General features: G+C 42.7%; 1 protein-coding gene across 5 annotated transcripts in view; it reads left to right on the forward strand.

The window, feature by feature from the left end:
* Positions 1–17,181, forward strand: part of ARHGAP26 (Rho GTPase activating protein 26) — a 424,192-nt gene that overhangs the window by 304,648 nt on the left and 102,363 nt on the right. For all 5 annotated transcript variants that reach the window (XM_049649399.1, XM_049649398.1, XM_049649400.1 and 2 more), the window contains one exon: positions 16,759–16,918. In XM_049649399.1, coding sequence (XP_049505356.1) covers positions 16,759–16,918 — 160 coding nt within the window. The remainder of the gene's footprint in view (positions 1–16,758; positions 16,919–17,181) is intronic.

A 17,181-nucleotide genomic window follows, 5' to 3' on the forward strand; every position in this document is an offset into this window, starting at 1 on the left:
CCATAAGTCAGGCACTGGCCTCTAAGCCCCTGCTGTGTCCGTAACCAAGAGCTAAGGTCTAGTAGGCTCCTGGGTGCGGAGCCTGCTCTGCCCTTGGTGCAGGCACGGGCAAGCCTTCTTCATCCACCCCGTTCTCTCGTCTTGATGCACCTCAGGCCTGGGGTTCCTTCCTTGCAAATGCCAGTCTGCTCGGTTGGGGATTTTCAGAGCGTGAGTCTCTCCTGTCAGGTCTTCCTAGAAATGCCACACCTAGAAACTCTGCTTTTCAGAGGTTCACCTTCACCCAGGACCTCATTATTGGCCCCCAGATGCTCAAAAAGTTGTGGTTTTTTGTTTTTTTTTTTTTTTTTGGACTCTTGCATAGAGCGAGTCCTTATCATAGGGATTCTGTTCTCTCCCAGCTCAGAATGCTGAGCCTGATAAATCTTGCCCAATGATGCTTAGTTCTGCTAATCACTAACTTCCTGCTGTCTCTGAAACAGATTCAGTAGTCAGAGCGCCTTGCAAAAGGAGAAGCAAAACTAAGTCCATACAAACGCACATCCCAGAGAAGCTATGGAACACTCTGGACAGAAAAATCTGTAAAGACCTCTTGAATCATAAATAAGAGCTCAACAACCATGGTCTTTAATTTAAAGTTGTTTTTTAGGACTTGGTGGCCCGGTTACACTGTGCCTCTTGCATCACACACCCAGGAACACCAGAGCTGAAAGCTTAATTTCTTACCGCAGCCTGCTTTACTGATACCATTCTCTGTGTCTCATCATTCCTGGCTCTCTGAGCCTTCTGTTTAAATTTTTCCTCCTCCACCTCCTCACTGTCATCATCATCACCACCATCCTCCCTGCTGTGCGCAGCACTGGATAGTCTTCAGAGCCTTTTTCACCCTCTTCCTCGCCTTGTCCTTAGAGCACCCATGTGAAGTAGATTGAGGAAGTACTAGGATTCTTGCTTGGCCTCGGTGGCAGCCGTAAGTGCCTCCCAAGTGCCACGGCACTCGCTGGGATGAGTGGTTTATTTTGCAATTAGTGGGACACATACTCTGAAGCTCAGGTCCCTTCAAGTCCTTTGGCCACCAGCCTGAAAATAGTTCTAACAAAATTTATTAAGCACCTGTCCTGCCAGGTTCTGGGCATACATTGATATGTATAAACAAGACAGATAGGGGGTTTACCTTCATGGAGCTTACAAAGGGGGGGATGGCCTCATTTCCCTGCCAGACGTCTTTATTTGTGGTTCTGTAGCAGACCCCAGTACAATCCTGTACCAAATACTGAGCCAGTGAAATTGAACCTTGCCCAGATTCATAGAGAGGGGTTTGATATCTCAGTGGTAGTTTTTCATCCTCATTAGATTTCATGAAAGATACCTGAATTATAAATACAGGAACATCTTAATAGACGTACAGCTATATTTATCTGTAAAATTAGAGAAGTAAGGCCATCTTTGCTGGGTATGTCTTATTACTTACCTGTTACCTTTTGGTCTGCTTGACTGGAGACTGATTGTTATGTCTGGGCCCTTAATAAAGTCATTGGATCAATAAACATTTAGAAAACGGTCAATATCATTAATCAAAAAATAGAATTGAAAACTAGATAGGCATAATACTATTCACTACTTATTAAAAATTTCAAAATAATAATGCCTTAGGGCCTAGAGAAACAGGCATGCTGAAACATTCTAGGTGAGAATGTAAATTGATAAAGGTCTCCTAGGTGACAGTTTGGAAATATGTATTAAAATCTTTTATACCCTTTCATCCAGAAATTCAATTTCTGTGAATTTATTCTAGAGAAAGAAAGATGTACAAAAACATTTATGTGCGTACAGGTTTATTGTGGTGTTACTGGAAACAACACATCAAAAACAATCTGAATGTCCAATAATAGATGCCTTCTTGAATTTATTATCCATACAATAGAATACTATATAACCATAAATATGTTGGACAAGGTAATGAATGATATTTGAAAAGTATATAGTAAGGCAGTAAAAACAGGTCATAAGGCTATGTGCATGCAGTATGATCTAGGTTGTTTAAAATACGTGTGTGTGTGTGTGTGTGTGTGTGTGTGTGTGTATTTCTAAGTGTGTGTGTGCCTGAGGAAAGCAAAGGACAAAATATCTATACCTTAAAATGTTAAATGAAATTTAATTATTTCTGACTAGTTGGATTATGGGTGATTTTTATTTTTTTGTGTGCTTTTCTATCTTTTTCAGTTATCCTACAATGAACACTTGGAATTGTAATGCCAGAAAATAAAAAGCTTAGGCTTTTCTCCCTAATTATAGCATTAAGAGAAAAAAGAAAGGACCGCTATTTAAAAATGGCCACTGCTCTAAGGGGCAAAGTGACATCCAATGACATTTACTGATTCTATCTTAAGGAAGATAGACATTTTGTTTCATAAGTTTACCCCTATGTGTGTCCCAGGGGCAAGGGAGACATGCATGGGTATGTACATGTGTAAAGGAGTGTACCACCCAGCTGGGGGGTTGTGTGAGTGTGTGTGGCCACGTATCACAGCCTTGCACTGCCGTGGTTCTTGTGGGAGTCACATAGATTAGCTTGTCCACAAATGCTGTCTGTGTTGGACTGACCAGTGTGGTTCATGCCCCTGACTCATGGCCACATGCAGTTCCATCTGGTGCCCCAGGTACAGCTACAGGCATCCTGTCCTCCATGGGTCAGGAGTCTGCAGAACTTTCACCTGCGCCAGGGCTTTATGAGACAGACTTTCTTGGAGCCACTTAGTACTTTTTTCTTTAAGTCCCAGTTTTTTATCTTGTAATACCAACTCATGTGGAAGACTCGTTCAGGTGAGTGAAAGTATTAAGTGATATTTCTGACATTTTTATAATGAACTCTGAACCCTGGCCTTTCATAGAGTAACAGGCCTTCCTGAACCTTGCTCTCTTCTCCCCCTCAAGTTTTCCAAACACAAATGATATTTTTAAAGGATTACTCTTTTGTTTGTTTCCTGCCCTGTTTAATGATTACCTAGCTTTTTACATAACCCAACCAAATGCTGGCACATGTCAACGGGATTGTGGTATAGTTATCTCCTGCTATGTAAATTTTAGGAAGGTGGCCTTCCGTTTGCAAGACTGAGCAGTGGATCTATTAGTGACGTTCACTGGAGGAGTCTCTTCCTAACTGGGTTGGGGCAACAGAGATGGATGAGTGGGAGGAGCAGCCAGAAGCCACACGGCATTCTCAGTGTTGGGTGGGAAAACCCAGAGGTGGCAAGGATTCTGGTGCTTTCCATTGTGCTAAACAACTCTTGACACAGACTTCAGCATACCTGTTCAAAGTCCTGTTGAATGCAACTCTTAAAGAGATCTGAGGCAGGCAACACTAATGTCTGTGGTTGAAGATTGGACTTCTTAATTGCCCATGCATTTGTGTATATGATTTGTAGTGTTCTAATTTGTGGACTTCTAGACTCTACTCTCTGCAATGACAGAGCTCAGCTCACATGTCTCCCCTTAGAGGCCTTGCCCAGCCTACCTAAGTTAGTCCTTCTCACCAGTTTTTATCACACGCTCCTATTTAATTTCATCTTACCACTTTCTCAGCCTGACATTCTTAATGTGTTTTGTGTATTTTCTGTCTTCCTAATGGGACTGTCATGCCAGTACATTGAAGGATGAATCTTGGCTATTGGGTTCACTGCTGTATCCCAATGCCTAGAAGACGGCATGGCATCTCGTAGGTGTTCAGTCTGTCTTGGGGAGGACCAAACATGGTACATTTGGGAACATGCAAAAGGCCAGGGTAGTTGGGAGCTGTGGGTGAATGCAGAAATGCAGGATGGCAGTTTGGAGAGGTAGGCGGGGTCAAATCATATAGGCTACAGTGAGGACTTTGGAGTTACTTGAGGATCTGATGTTCATTAAGTATTTTAATCTCTGTGGATTTATACGCGATCCAGACTGGTTTGCTAAAGTGAACTATTGATGGCTTTTCCACTGGGAAATGTGCACCATGGTGTCCTTAAAGTGATTCTTTAGCCCACACTGCTGTTCTCTTCCCTGTCTCTACTGCCATCAGCCTGGCATTCTTAACCCACCTGTCCAGAGGAGCCCAAGAAGGCAAGGGGACAACAGCTAAGGTGTCAGGCTGCACTGCCTGCTCAAATGAAAGCATTCCAGAACTTGGTCATTAAACACTTTGACTTATCCATTGAAAAGTATTGGATTTGGGCCTTGTGAATGACACTCTGTGAGAGCCTAAACGAGGGGCAGATCAGGAGCCCAGATCTCATCTCTATGGTTTAAATCATTTGGTGTCTGTGTGACCAGATACTCCCTGCTGTTCTCTACCTAATGAACAGGTTGGGTTTCTCACAGTGGATCACCAGTTCCTGTTTGAACCTGCACTTTGCTTTATATTTTGCTTCCAAAGTAGCAGAATTCAAGGAGTCTCCAGTTTTGTGCTGCCTACGAGAAGGACAAATCAGATTTTGCCAGACGTACACTGAAGTAAGAACTCTATTGGCATAATTCCCTGATGAGTCTATTTTTGTGGTGAAGGCAGAAAATATAACAGAAGGGTCTGTGTGTTCACTCTTATTCTAACATGTCCCACTATGTATAAACACAATTATTTTATACGTATAAATAAGTAAGATGAGCTACATTTCCACTTAGGCTTGAGCTCATACGGAAATTTTGGACATAACAGTTTAGTGTAACAAGGAGCTAGGATAGGTTGGCACCAAGCTTCAGGAGTGGGGAGGCGTAAGAAGGGGTAATCCACTCAGATTTTGTTTTCTAGCTTTTAGGGTCTATAAAAAGGATGTTGTCTTTTAAACAATTCTGTTCTTTAGCATCAGACGTTTGAACACAGAGAATGTTGATGTTCTCTTCAAATGACTCTTCATTTGGTGTTAGGGATCTGGGACTTCTTCTTTCACTGTTAGTACTAATTGATTTCCAGAACTTTCCCATGGCTTGTCAGTTCCTGTACATAAAGAGCCATGAAGTCTTCAGGACACCTTGAAATAATTTTTTTCTTAGTTGAATATCCACACGTAATTCAAAAGTTCTATGATAGCATGTCAGCTTTAAATTTTAGTCATTTTGGTACCTTGGCCCTTGAAATAAAGCTACCTTTTTCAACCTCAGCCTCTGAATTTGTTTCAGACTCATGGTAAAGAATGCAATTTTCTTTTCTTTTTAAAAATTTTTAAAAAATATTTATTATTGAGAGAGAGAGAGAGACAGAGAGAGACAGAGAGGGAGAACCAGTGGGGGAATGGCAGAGAGAGAAGACACAGAATCGAAAGCAGTCTCCAGGCTCTGAGCTGTTAGCACAGACCCCCATGAAGGGCTTGAAGTCGTGAACCACAAGATTATGACCTGAGCCAAAGTCAGATGTTTAACCGACTGAGCTACCCAGGAGCTCCAAGGAATGCAGTTTTCTGTCTGTTTTCTTTTTGGGGTAAAAGTACCCTCCTTTTCAAAAATAAACCAGATGGGTTATTTCCTTGATTTAAAATATCTCCATGAAAGGAGACAGATTACCCAGGGCATATGTATGACTGTGCCTGAGTGTTTTTTGTGTTTTTGTTTTTGTTTTTGTTTTTTTTCCTTTCTAACAATCTGTCAGTCTCTTACTCCGCAACTCTCCCATAGCCCCATCTGTGGATTTGGAATCTTGACTTGCCCTCCAGGAAGGATTATGGTCCTTTCCCTGAAAATGAGGCTTGCATTTCATGGGACGTGAGAAGCTCTGACTGCTCATTGTCACAGCTACTGTTACGGTTGGAGCTGAGCCACATGGTGAAGGGCCAACCCTTAGCCTTTGCTGTAGCTTCTTTTGTCCCTGTTCTTTGACCTGTAGAATGGGACTGGTAAGAGGGATCTGGCTTCAGAAGACTACTATTTATTTTACTTAAAGATTGTAAAGATGGTTAAATTCAGTGAGCTTTATGAATATTTACACGACATGTTCAATATCGGTGCTGTTTGTGGGTGACTCTTAGCTGGGTAGCAGGTAACTAGCACCTTGAGGCTATGACTCTAGGCCTTTAAATCATGTTGGCCTCAGCATTCTGTTCTGCTGCCAAGTTCCTAGTGGAAGTCAGCACAGTGACTAAGGGAAAAATGTGGACCAGCTTCATAGACCTTCCACGTTAACACAGACGTAGGTGCAAATGCACACTGCCTGGTAGGTTTTTGTTACTCAAATCAAAGAAGTACTGTATTCTAGTTTTTACATGTCTTGGATTCTCTGAAGAGGTTTTATGCTGGTTTGCGAAGTTCTTCTGTCTCTTACATCCCAGGGCCTTTGAGCATGTAAGTCTTAGTAGCTGAGACCTTTCTGAGTCTACAGAGAGAAGTGACAAATATTACGCTCTCCCTCTGATCAGAATTTTCTCATTGCTTTTCATGTCACTGAGTAGAGAACAAAGCTCTTAAAGTGGCCTGCAAAGTCCTACAGGATTGGCTGCCCCCGGGTCCATTACCTGTCTGGCTTTCCCTAGTGCTTTCCCCTGTTCTCACTCAGTGACAGACACATTGGCTTTCCTTAGGCAGTGCCAACATGCCACATGTGTTCCTGCCTGAGGCATCTGTGTCTAGTGTCTGCTCCCTGTAGCTTTTTCCCCAGAGTTTTGCGAGATTTGCACAGCTTGCTTTCTTCCCTCCTTCAGGTTATTTGTACATTCCTCTTTGTCACTGACACCTTCCCTGACCACCCTGTCTAAAATTGCTAATAGGCCCTCATTCCTGCCTTTCTGCTGTGTATTTTATTTGCTTATTGTCTGTCCTACCCCCAAAATAATATAAGCTTCATAGAGCAGGGAGTTTTGGGGAGTGTCTATTTTGTTCACTGCTCTATCCCCAGCTCTTAAAGCAGTCCTTGGCACATAATAAGCCCTCGAAAATACTTGATTGTTGAAAAATACACGATGCACTATTGGCCTCTGTTCTGGGTCACCTTGTACCTCCTTCCTTGGATAGGAAGTCCTAAGGCAACTTGCAAGCCCATGACCTGCCTTTTTGGACAGTGCTGGCCTAAAGATGATAGGCTGAGCCACTGAAGGAAGTGTTGCCACCAACAGGAACTTAGGTATTTACAGCACTTGGTACCGTCAGGTTGGCATGTCATGCCTATAGGCAACTTTTAAACTTCCTCCATTTATGCTGTGGCATCTCTCTCTAGATGGGAGAAAATAAGCTTCAAAATAAATAAATCAGTGATAATGAATGTGAAAGAACTTTAGAAACTGTAAAATGTTTCGAAAATGATAATTCCATTGGACTGAAGAATGTTTCAAATTGTTCTACAATTTGAAATAGTTAAGTAATTTTCCAGGAAGAAATGTTCTATGGGCCAGCTTCTTCATAGGTTTTTTGTGTGTGTGTGAGTGCTGTTTTTCTCCATCCAGGCCCGTGGACTGGGTCATAGAATATAGCTACAGGCTAGGACCTGAACCAGCCATGAGCAGAGAAGGGAAAACTCATCAGTCAACCCCTAGATTGAAGGCATGTGCCTTCTTTGTGCACATAAGACTATTCAGATACCAAGTAGCTGAAAGAGTGTAGGGCAAATGGAACTCAGGTTGGCCTGTTGTTAGTGTTTAAACGACTGTGACTAATTTCAGAAAATGAGGCAGCTTAGCAAAAAAGTACAGTTCTTATTCTTAATGAAAGCCAGCCTATTCTGGAGGAGGCCAGTAATTCCCATGACCCAGATTAGTTTGCTACCATTGGAAAAAATTAGGGATTAATGCTGTTGATGGGCAGACTTGAAGGTAATATTCTTGTTTGCTTTCAAAACATCCTTTTAAAAATAATCAGGTTCTTCTTTTACCCATGATCTCTTTAGGTTAAGCTTTTTAGAAGAATGGCATGTGGAACAAAATGGCAGCCTATATACTGTGTATAATCTATCTCACACATGTCTGCACATACAACACACACACACACACACACACACACACACACACACACTGCATTGTACCAGGGCATTTAAGAGCAGTAGCTCTGGAATCATACTGTAGATTGCCTGCCTTCAAATTCCATCTCTGCTGCTTATTTGATACAGGACCCTGGACAAATTTGAGTTTTCTGAGCATTAACTACTTCATGCAGGACAGTAGTAGAAGTTACCTTGTAGAATTATTGTAAACATCAAATGAGATCATCGATGGAGTACTTAATTCCTGACTCAGGTTAAATGCTGAGTTGCTCTTACTGTTGATGACAGTTTTAATATAATCTAAGATAGGCAGGAAGTACAAGGGGTTTTCAGAAAGGGATGAGAAAAAGACATTGATGATATGTCTTTAATAAGACATATTTAATGAGAACATTAGAAAGAGATTGGTATAATATTGTGAGCTTATGGTATATTGTATAATGCACATTAGGTAATGCATGTAATAATGATAATGATACCCTGTGAATATGTTGTGGACATTGCACCTTGCAGATTAGCGATGTGGCCAGGGAGAGCCATGTGGTTTGTTACGTGCCTTCAGTGTCAGGGTGAGGTACGCTGGCTATTCCCCCAACAGCTATCCCCAGCTTGGCAAAGACTCTGAGACACCGGTAGGTTACATGGAGGTTTAAGCCAGACATTTAGTGCAGCTGAGCCTTGATACCCTTAGATGAAGCTAGCCTCCCAAAGCATGCATGTGTCCTTTTCTCCCCCCTTAATACCTGATAGGAACAAGCTCTATCCTAGGCCCTGGGGATGTGGCATTGAGGGAGATTAGTACCATCTCTGTTCTCTTGGAGTAAGTGGGGGAGACGATGGCAATTCCATGAATGGTGACATAATTCAGTAAGTGCCAGGAAATAGAAATGAGGAAATAGCATTGTAACAAAATACCTGGCCTGGTACAGAGTGTCCAGAAAGACCTTTCTGAGAAAGTGCGAGTAGTAAGTAGGAAAAGGACAGATCAAGAGGAGCTGCAGAGCTTCCCTGGTTAGGGGATCAGCATAATGAAGGGCCTGGAAGAGGTTAGCTGCACCCTGTAGGATCTTGTAGGCCATGCCAAGGGTTTTCATCTTAAAATTAAAATTAGCCAAAGCCCTTGGCAGTTTTTAAACAGTTAGTGATGTTGCATTGGAAGGGATCAGAGTGGAAATAGAGCTGGTTGCACACTCTTTTCCTTTTGTCTGAGGAATTTTTGGCACCAAGTGAGTGTTAGAGTTGACATGCATACAATTGGGAGGTACTTAACACCTTAGCAGTGACATTCACCCATCTGAAGCACGGTTTATATATGTCACCAGAAGTGGAGAAGACATTGGCAGTTATTCACAGAGCTTTGAGATCCCTGGATGAAAGCAATGTAGCCTGGACTGATGGATGTATGGCCATAATTGCATAATTGTCATTTTTTGGCGGGGTGGGGGGGGGCGGCGGCAAGAAACAATCCTTTCAGCCCCTCCTCTGGTTTTTCTTTCAGTTTCTTCCTTTGATTTTATCCTTTTCAGTTTCTTTCAAGTTTCTCAGTCCTAAAGCATTTACTCTTTAATCATTAGGAAGCAGCTCTTAGACGTGCCAGCCAACCACAAATGGAATGCTCTCAGATTTGAGGGGGTCTTCCCTCATTTCCATGATAGTGTCAAACATGCAGCCAGTTTTACTGCAGGAAGGGAGAAGAAACAGTGGTTAATTTCGTATCACTCTGAAAAGGCATGAACCTTGTTCTGATTTCTCGGTTTCTCCCTTTTTTCTAATTTAGTGATTTGGGTGGTGAATGAAGGAGCACTGTTTATTTTTCTGTTCTGTCCACTGCTTCATTCGGCACAGGTTCAAGCACGTAACTGCTCTGTGTATTCATTTTTGGTTGGGTTTTCCGAGGAATAGTTGTGCCTCTTGTAGCCTAGGCTGAACTGTCCCTGAGTGGTGTGGGAACATCAAAGTGCTAGGGTAGAGAGTATGGCTGTTCGCTTCAACAGCACATATACTAAAATAGGGTAAAGAGTATGGGTTTCCTCTCCTGGCTCTGCCTTTGGTTGGCCTTGTGACCTCAGGCAAATTACTAAACCTGTCAGTGCCTCAGTTTCATCCTCTGTAAAATGTTAGGGGTAGCCTCACCTACATGCCTTAAAGGGTCTTCTTGAAGATCACACTGTGTATCATTACCCACCGTAAACACTCAATTATTCAAAGCTTTAAATGTGACTTCTCACTGGACCACCATTCCCAGAAAGATGTTGAATATGGCTGGTGAGCATGACCCAAGTCAGTACACAGAACTATTTATTTTAAACTCTCATTCTGGTGCCAGCCATTGGGACAGCCCAGCAAAGTTATATTTATGGCTCTAATGGGTTTCCTTGGCACAAGCCTCCCCAGCACGATCCAGATGGGTCCAGTGTTACCAAGTCCTGGTGGTATTCAGGCAACACACACATACAGACTGACTTACTAGAAAACGTGTAGCCACTGGGGGGTGGGGATTCCCCCACCACTCCCCATTATATACTAAGGGTAAATTTGAAATTGTTGAAAGGAGCCACGTGAACAACCATGAACGTTAAACTTGGCCTTGTCGACCACAAAAAAAAGTACAGTTCCAAGAACTTCACGTCCACCTCATCCTCCTTAGCCCCAGATCTTTGAGCTTCTCTGCCCCTGGATGGTGGTAGACAGAAAAGTGCTACTGACTATAGCTTAGGTGCCTGCCCACTCAGCCACTTTCGGAATTGGTAACCTGGGGCCTACATTCTGCTATCTGCCCCGGAGGATGCTACAGGAGGTGCCCTTGAAATCCTGATCCAGTCCCCAGCCTGGAGTTGCTCGTTAGAGGGGGAACAGTCGGAGTAGAAATGTCCCATGAATTTACCATGAACATAACCATTTAGCAGTTAAGACCTCTGGGCAGGGGAATGTCTGCAGCCAGGCTTTGCAGGGAGGTGAGCTTTGGATGGCGAGGATTTGCTAGGCAGGCCAGGGGCAGAGTGTGCTCCTGAAGGCCGAGTGAGTTTGATGGGCTTGCTCTTGGCTGTGAGGCTCCCAGTCTGTTGTGACAGAGGTACTTGGAGGGAAGTGATGGAATACAAGTCATTTTATGTTTTGAGCTTTTCTATAGATTTGAAGTATTTCATAATTTTTAGAAAGGGAAAAAAAGAATAAGAAATACAAATAGGTAGGGTAATAGAAGTCCTGAAAATACAGATGCAGGAGTCAGTGCTCTTTGCCCCAGACAGAAGCAGGCCGGTAGAGGTTCCTGCACAGAATACCAAGTGACACCACCAAACCATGTGAATTTATTTATTTATTTATTCAATGTTTGTTTATGTTTGAGAGAGAGACACACAGAGTACAAGTGGGGGAGGGGCAGAGATCAGCACAGAGCCCAAAATGGGGCTCAAACCCACGAACCACGAGATCATGACCTGAGCCGAAGTCGGACGCCCAACCGACTGAGCCACCCAGGTGCCCCCGATATGGCTTTAAAAAAAATTTTTTTTAATGTTTGTTTATTTTTTGAGACCAAGTGCAAGCAGGGGAGGGGCAGAGAGAGAGGGAGATAGAATCCAAAGCAGGCTCCAGGCTCTGAGCTGTCAGCACAGAGCCTGACACAGGGCTCAAACCCACGAACTGTGAGAACATGATCTGAGCTGGAGTCAGATGTATGCTTAACTGACTGAGCCACCCAGGTATCCCCAATGTGGCTTTAAATTGGCAGGTGCTGCTACTTCTATCATCACCACTACCTTGACCACCACCGTAAAAAATAGCAGCCATCATTTATTAAGCCATTATTGCAGGCCAAGAGATTTATTCACCTAATCTTACTTAGCTTTAAAACTTAATGAGGTAGGTATTACTTCTTCTGTTTTACAGGTGAAAACATAGGCTTAGAGATGCCATGTGACCTTCCTGCTGTCATCTGATTCCAAGCAGTGTGCTTTAGTGTCTCCTTTACCTTTTTTTCCATATTTGTAAACTTGAGATAATATTTGTCCTCTCTACCCCTAGAGTAGCACTTCTCAAATTGTAAGTCATGGTCCATTAGGGGGATGAGAAATTACTTTCATTTTTTTTAATAGTAAGTTAAGAAAAAAAAGGATAGAAGAGAAAATATCAACATTCATCAGCCTTACTACTCCCCAACTTTTTGTTTCTGGTTTGTGTGTGTGTGTGTCTTGCTATTTATGTATATATGTATGCATGTACTAATGAAAGGTTAAGTAAGAAAACGTTTTCCCTATCATGGGACATTGTCCAAAAGTTTGAGAGCTCCTGTGTTCTTCAGATATGAGGAAGGTTGAATAAACATATAGTTGCAGAACTCCTTAGAAACTCTAAAACACGCTACAAGTGTAAATTATCGTTATGTAACACCGGAAGCTGAACCAAAGCACGGTGGGTAGGTGTTGCTGTGCTTGTACACCACCCATCCAGTCCATGGCACATAGTGCTAACCTGTCACCACACCGTGTCCGGTGGAGCCAGGGCTTAGGCTTGACACTCCTTGACACAGCATTCCAGGCCTCAAGGTGGAAGCTATTTGCAAATGCAGCCCTAGGCTTATGCTTTCTTGGAATACATCAGGACCAGTCTGTGACTTAAAGCACTGCTTAGCACTTCCAGAGTTATGGCTCTCATTTAAACCACAGGAAACAGATGTGATCCCTATGACAGCATGGGGGGCACTGCATTACAAGCCCCAAAGGGATTGACTTCTGTCTCCTCCTCTCATAACACTCCCCCACCACCATCCTTATCTGGAAATGATTTACCTCCTTCTGCATCTCAAAGAGCATCAGACCAATCCAGAGTCCCCACCCATTTCCCCTTAGACAAAGGTGGCAGGAGGCCCCTCTGCCAAGGCCATTTTCCTTGAAGCATGCTCTTTTCTCCTTAATTGCAATTCATGAGGGAAGTGCTGGGAACATGGGGTTCCAGCCCCTCAACAACTGCCCTAAAGGCATGTTCTTCAAGAGACTTACTGCTTTTCAGCTAATAACAGCAAACTCCATGGTCACAAAAGGGCCTGGGTCTTGCTCAGGTTAAAATCACATGTGGAACTGTTTTTCTGCGACATTTAAAGGAAGCCTATAGAACTGCCAGTTCCTGGGGAAGGCACCACAGAAATGTCCACGTAGACCTAAGGATCTGAAAGGCACAAACTCCTGCGGTGGAATGTGCAATGCACAAGAAACTTTTATATATGGGTTTTAAGTCAAGACCCAACATGACGTTCTGGACTGTGTGAGGAAGAGGTCATGCAGCCCAATTACCAACCCAGAAAGCAGCTCTCAGTGTTTTATAGACCTCACTAATGAATGAGTCCCATGGCCTCTGCTGGGCCAGGCTTCCCAGTGGTCTGCCAGCCTGCCTCCCACACATCTGTAAATTTGTCAAGCTATAATGGATGGCTGGTGCCAGCAGAGGCTGAGGTCTAGGCCTTTCTCCCCGGGATACATAGAGATCTCAAGCCATTAATTATTCATTCTAGTGTAATGAACATAGCCATACCAACTTATGAACAGTAATAATCAAGTGACAGATAAATTTATTACTTCAGTATGCCAAAAGATAATGGTAGTTAGTCATGAAGGGTGCAGCTTCCCCCCCCAAAAAAGTTTTATAAGCCATAGATCAATGTGTTGTTCAAGTTTTAAAATAAAATGGATCACTAAAAAGGAAATGAATTATGTTGGGTAGCCTTAAGCCTATTTATATTCAGAGTTGCTTATCTAGAGTTACTGTACCTTTCTTCCTAATGCCTTTGGGCATTGGGGCCTGCAAATTAGAGTAATTGTTATTCATTAATTAAACCTAAGAAATGGAACACAGCTCCAGACTTTGAAAAGTGAGGTTGGGATAGCTGAGATAGAGTCCCCCTAAAATGTCGTCAGTAATAGTTGGAGGTTTTATGAGTAAGTAGCTGGATTGGGAACAGTTGTTTTATGTGTACCCAGAAACATCCCATTTAACATCTCATGAACATTCGTTGGGCTTCTCCTGGGCACTGTGCTCAGTGCTAGCGTTACCAAGTAAAATAAGTGCACAGTCTTGATCCTAAGGCAGCAGTAGAGACATTAATAACTTGTAATAAAGATAATACTTCTGCCTTGGTTGAGAGGAGGAGGAGGATTGGCGGAAGACTGGACAGAGACTGCAGAAAGGAAGGGGGCGCATTTGTGAAGTGCAAGAGAACATTCTAGGCAGAGGAGTGACAAAGGCAGATAGGTATGAAAGTGGGAAGAGGATGGATAGTGAATTACTATAATAATAATCACTACGTTTCCCACATGTTACCATATTTAATTTCTACAGCCACCTCATGAAGTAGTTGTATTGTTTATCTCCCCCTCCCCAATCTTCAAAGATGAGCCCAAAGCTTAGACATTGAGTCACTTGTCCGCTGACCCAGAGCAAGCAGGCAGCAGAGAAGGGCTTAGAGGTGAGTTGGGGAAAGGTGTGTTACTTCACTAGAGTCTGGCCTTTACATTAAAGACATTGGAGCCCATCGAGGGCTTATAATCATTATTATCAGAACAAGTGCAAAAGTGCTAACTAAACACTTTATGCACACTGGTTCACTGTGTTCTTTCCCAGTGAGGTGTGGGGCCACTGTAGTTGTCAGCAGAGGAATGACTTGATCAGGGCTGAGTTATAGACAGTAACTGGTGGTAGCAGTCAGGATAAACCTGACTGTGGAAATGCTAGTCAGGGATCCTGACTAGCTAGTCAGGGAGGCTGTTGCTTTAGTCAGAGGTAGTGCTGAGAAGCACAGTGGTTAAAAAAAAAAAAATCATCATCCAAACCATATGTTTTTATATTGGTCTACAATTTAAAAGTACTTTGATACATAAATAGCTTGTTGACTCATTTGCACAAGGGACTTTTGAGGCAGGAGGGGTAAGTCTAATGACTTTGTTCATTTGGGAGGGGGAAGAATAAGGGCATGGAATTCACTTCCTGCACCCAAGAGCCCATGTTGAAAGAAGCGATGTTACAAACAGCTTGTAAATATGCAGACTTATTGACTGAGGCACAGAAACGGAATCTTTGCCCTTGCCAGGTAAGAACTTGACCCTGAGCATTAATGCTTTCAGAAACATGATGCGTACCTGGGAAGTGTGTAAGTAAAATGGAGACACAACACTACAACTCAGAAAACGCAGAATATTTTTATGTGGACCAGAAACAGGCCAAGATACCAGTGGTCACTGCCCTTGCTTAGCAGTCAGCAAGCAAATTCTCTTCGTATCTGGACCGTTCCGCGGTTACAAGTTTCACTGACCTAACGACCCTTCCTGCCCCTTTCAGCAGAGAAAGTTTTGATGAAATTAGACTTTTAGCCCTGGAAAATCATAGAAAAGTACACATCTGCTGATAAAATTGGTTGACGTAGTAATTTCAGTGAAGGCTCAGTTTCACAACCAGCACTGAAGGCAGTAGAACGTCTTCTCCTCCTACCAAATAGAAGTATTCAAGAGAAACAGTGCAGGCATTTATAGAATTGTGTGAAAAATACTCTGTATAAATAGCACTAAATGCTAGGGAGGTATGTCTGTGCAAACTACTATCTGTGACCAATTTCTCTCTAGTTGCTAGTAATGAATAGTTTCCTTTTTCTAACAGGTGATTTAGCGAAGCCCCTAATATTTTCTTAACAGTACTAAATTGAGCCTAACTTTTAACTTATTTGTTGCCTGTAGATCATTTGCATATTTTTATACGCAAGGCCAGCAAATGAACAATTAAGTTTTATGGCTAGATCATGGTGGCTGGGGTATGAAGATCAGATACATGTTTTGAGTAGTACTTATCCAAAACGAAGTATATGTATTTAGCAGATTACTCAGACCCAGCTACTGCTGACCCTGTGTGTTCTTAGACTTTGAGTATAAGTGACAATATAAACATAGCCATATACATGGATATACACAGTGGTGCATTTTTATTTCTGTTTGTGCCACATGTTTTGCTTAATGAAAGCCACATGTTTTATGTGATGGAGTTTAATACTTTGAGCCTAAAGTGCTGGACTTCGTAAGATCTATCCATTGTTTAAAATTAAGTCTGTTTGGGGGCACTTGGGTGGCTCAGTCGGTTGAGCATCTGACTTCTGCTCAGGTCATGATCTCGCAGTTCATGAGTTCAAGCCCCACACTGGGCTCTGTGCTGACAGCTCAGAGCCTAGAGCCTGCAAAGCATTCTGTCTCTCTTGTGTCTTTGTCTCTGTCTCTCTTCTCTCTGCCGCCTCCCCAACTTGTACTCTGTCTCTCTCTCCCTCTCAAAAATAAACATTAAAAATAAATAAATAAAATAAAATTAGGTTTCTCTTGTGCCTTGTTTGCAAATGTATGAAAGCCATCAAGAGTTTTTATATTTGCACTAGAGAAAATGCTAATGATCACCACAGGAGTTTAAGCAGCAGCGAAGTATAAAAGTCATAATTAAGAAAGTTTAGCAGTTACCTGGATTTGCAGAGCAGGGATTCACATGTGCAAAGTTTCACATTTTGGAGGGCAGCTGCTTTGGTTGGTTGGTTGGTTGGTTGGTTGGTGTAGGCAAAACAGAAATGTATAAAGGAATGTCATATCCTGAAAGAGCAAAGTAGCCTGAATACTGAAGATTTCTAAAACTCTGGGGGACAAAAATACAAGTAGAGAAGTCTCTCTTTGGACTTGATATCTGAAGATGTCCCAGGGTCTGGCTCCGGCCAGATGAGGAGTCTGAAGATAGGGGAAGGCCCCAGGAAGTCAGCTATCTATTTGTACAGTCTTTCTCTCATTTGTGCCTTTTCTTTTCCTTCCTCCCAGTGTCGCTAACAACCACAAGCAGAATCTGATGACAGTGGCAAACCTCGGCGTGGTGTTTGGACCCACCCTACTGCGTCCTCAGGAAGAAACAGTAGCAGCCATCATGGATATCAAGTTTCAGAACATTGTCATTGAGATCCTCATAGAAAATCACGAAAAGGTAATATACCATTGGTTACTGTGAGTGAAGAATTTACTTTGGGGGGACTTGAGTTGGAAATGGCATTCAAGGTAGTTGCAAGTTCCCATTGCTAATGACTTTTACACCATGATGCTGATGAAGCTGCTAATAATGGTGGTGGTGTTAGTGACGGTCATCTTGTCATGGCAGCTTTGGCCAGATGGAGAGTAGGGCAACAACAGTGGTTGTTATGGTAGCAGTTGTGATGGGCAGCACTGGTTGAGCCTTTCTTCTGTACCAGG

This window comes from Panthera uncia (genome assembly GCF_023721935.1).
Source record: "Panthera uncia isolate 11264 chromosome A1 unlocalized genomic scaffold, Puncia_PCG_1.0 HiC_scaffold_17, whole genome shotgun sequence".
In the NCBI taxonomy this organism is placed as follows: domain Eukaryota; kingdom Metazoa; phylum Chordata; class Mammalia; order Carnivora; family Felidae; genus Panthera; species Panthera uncia.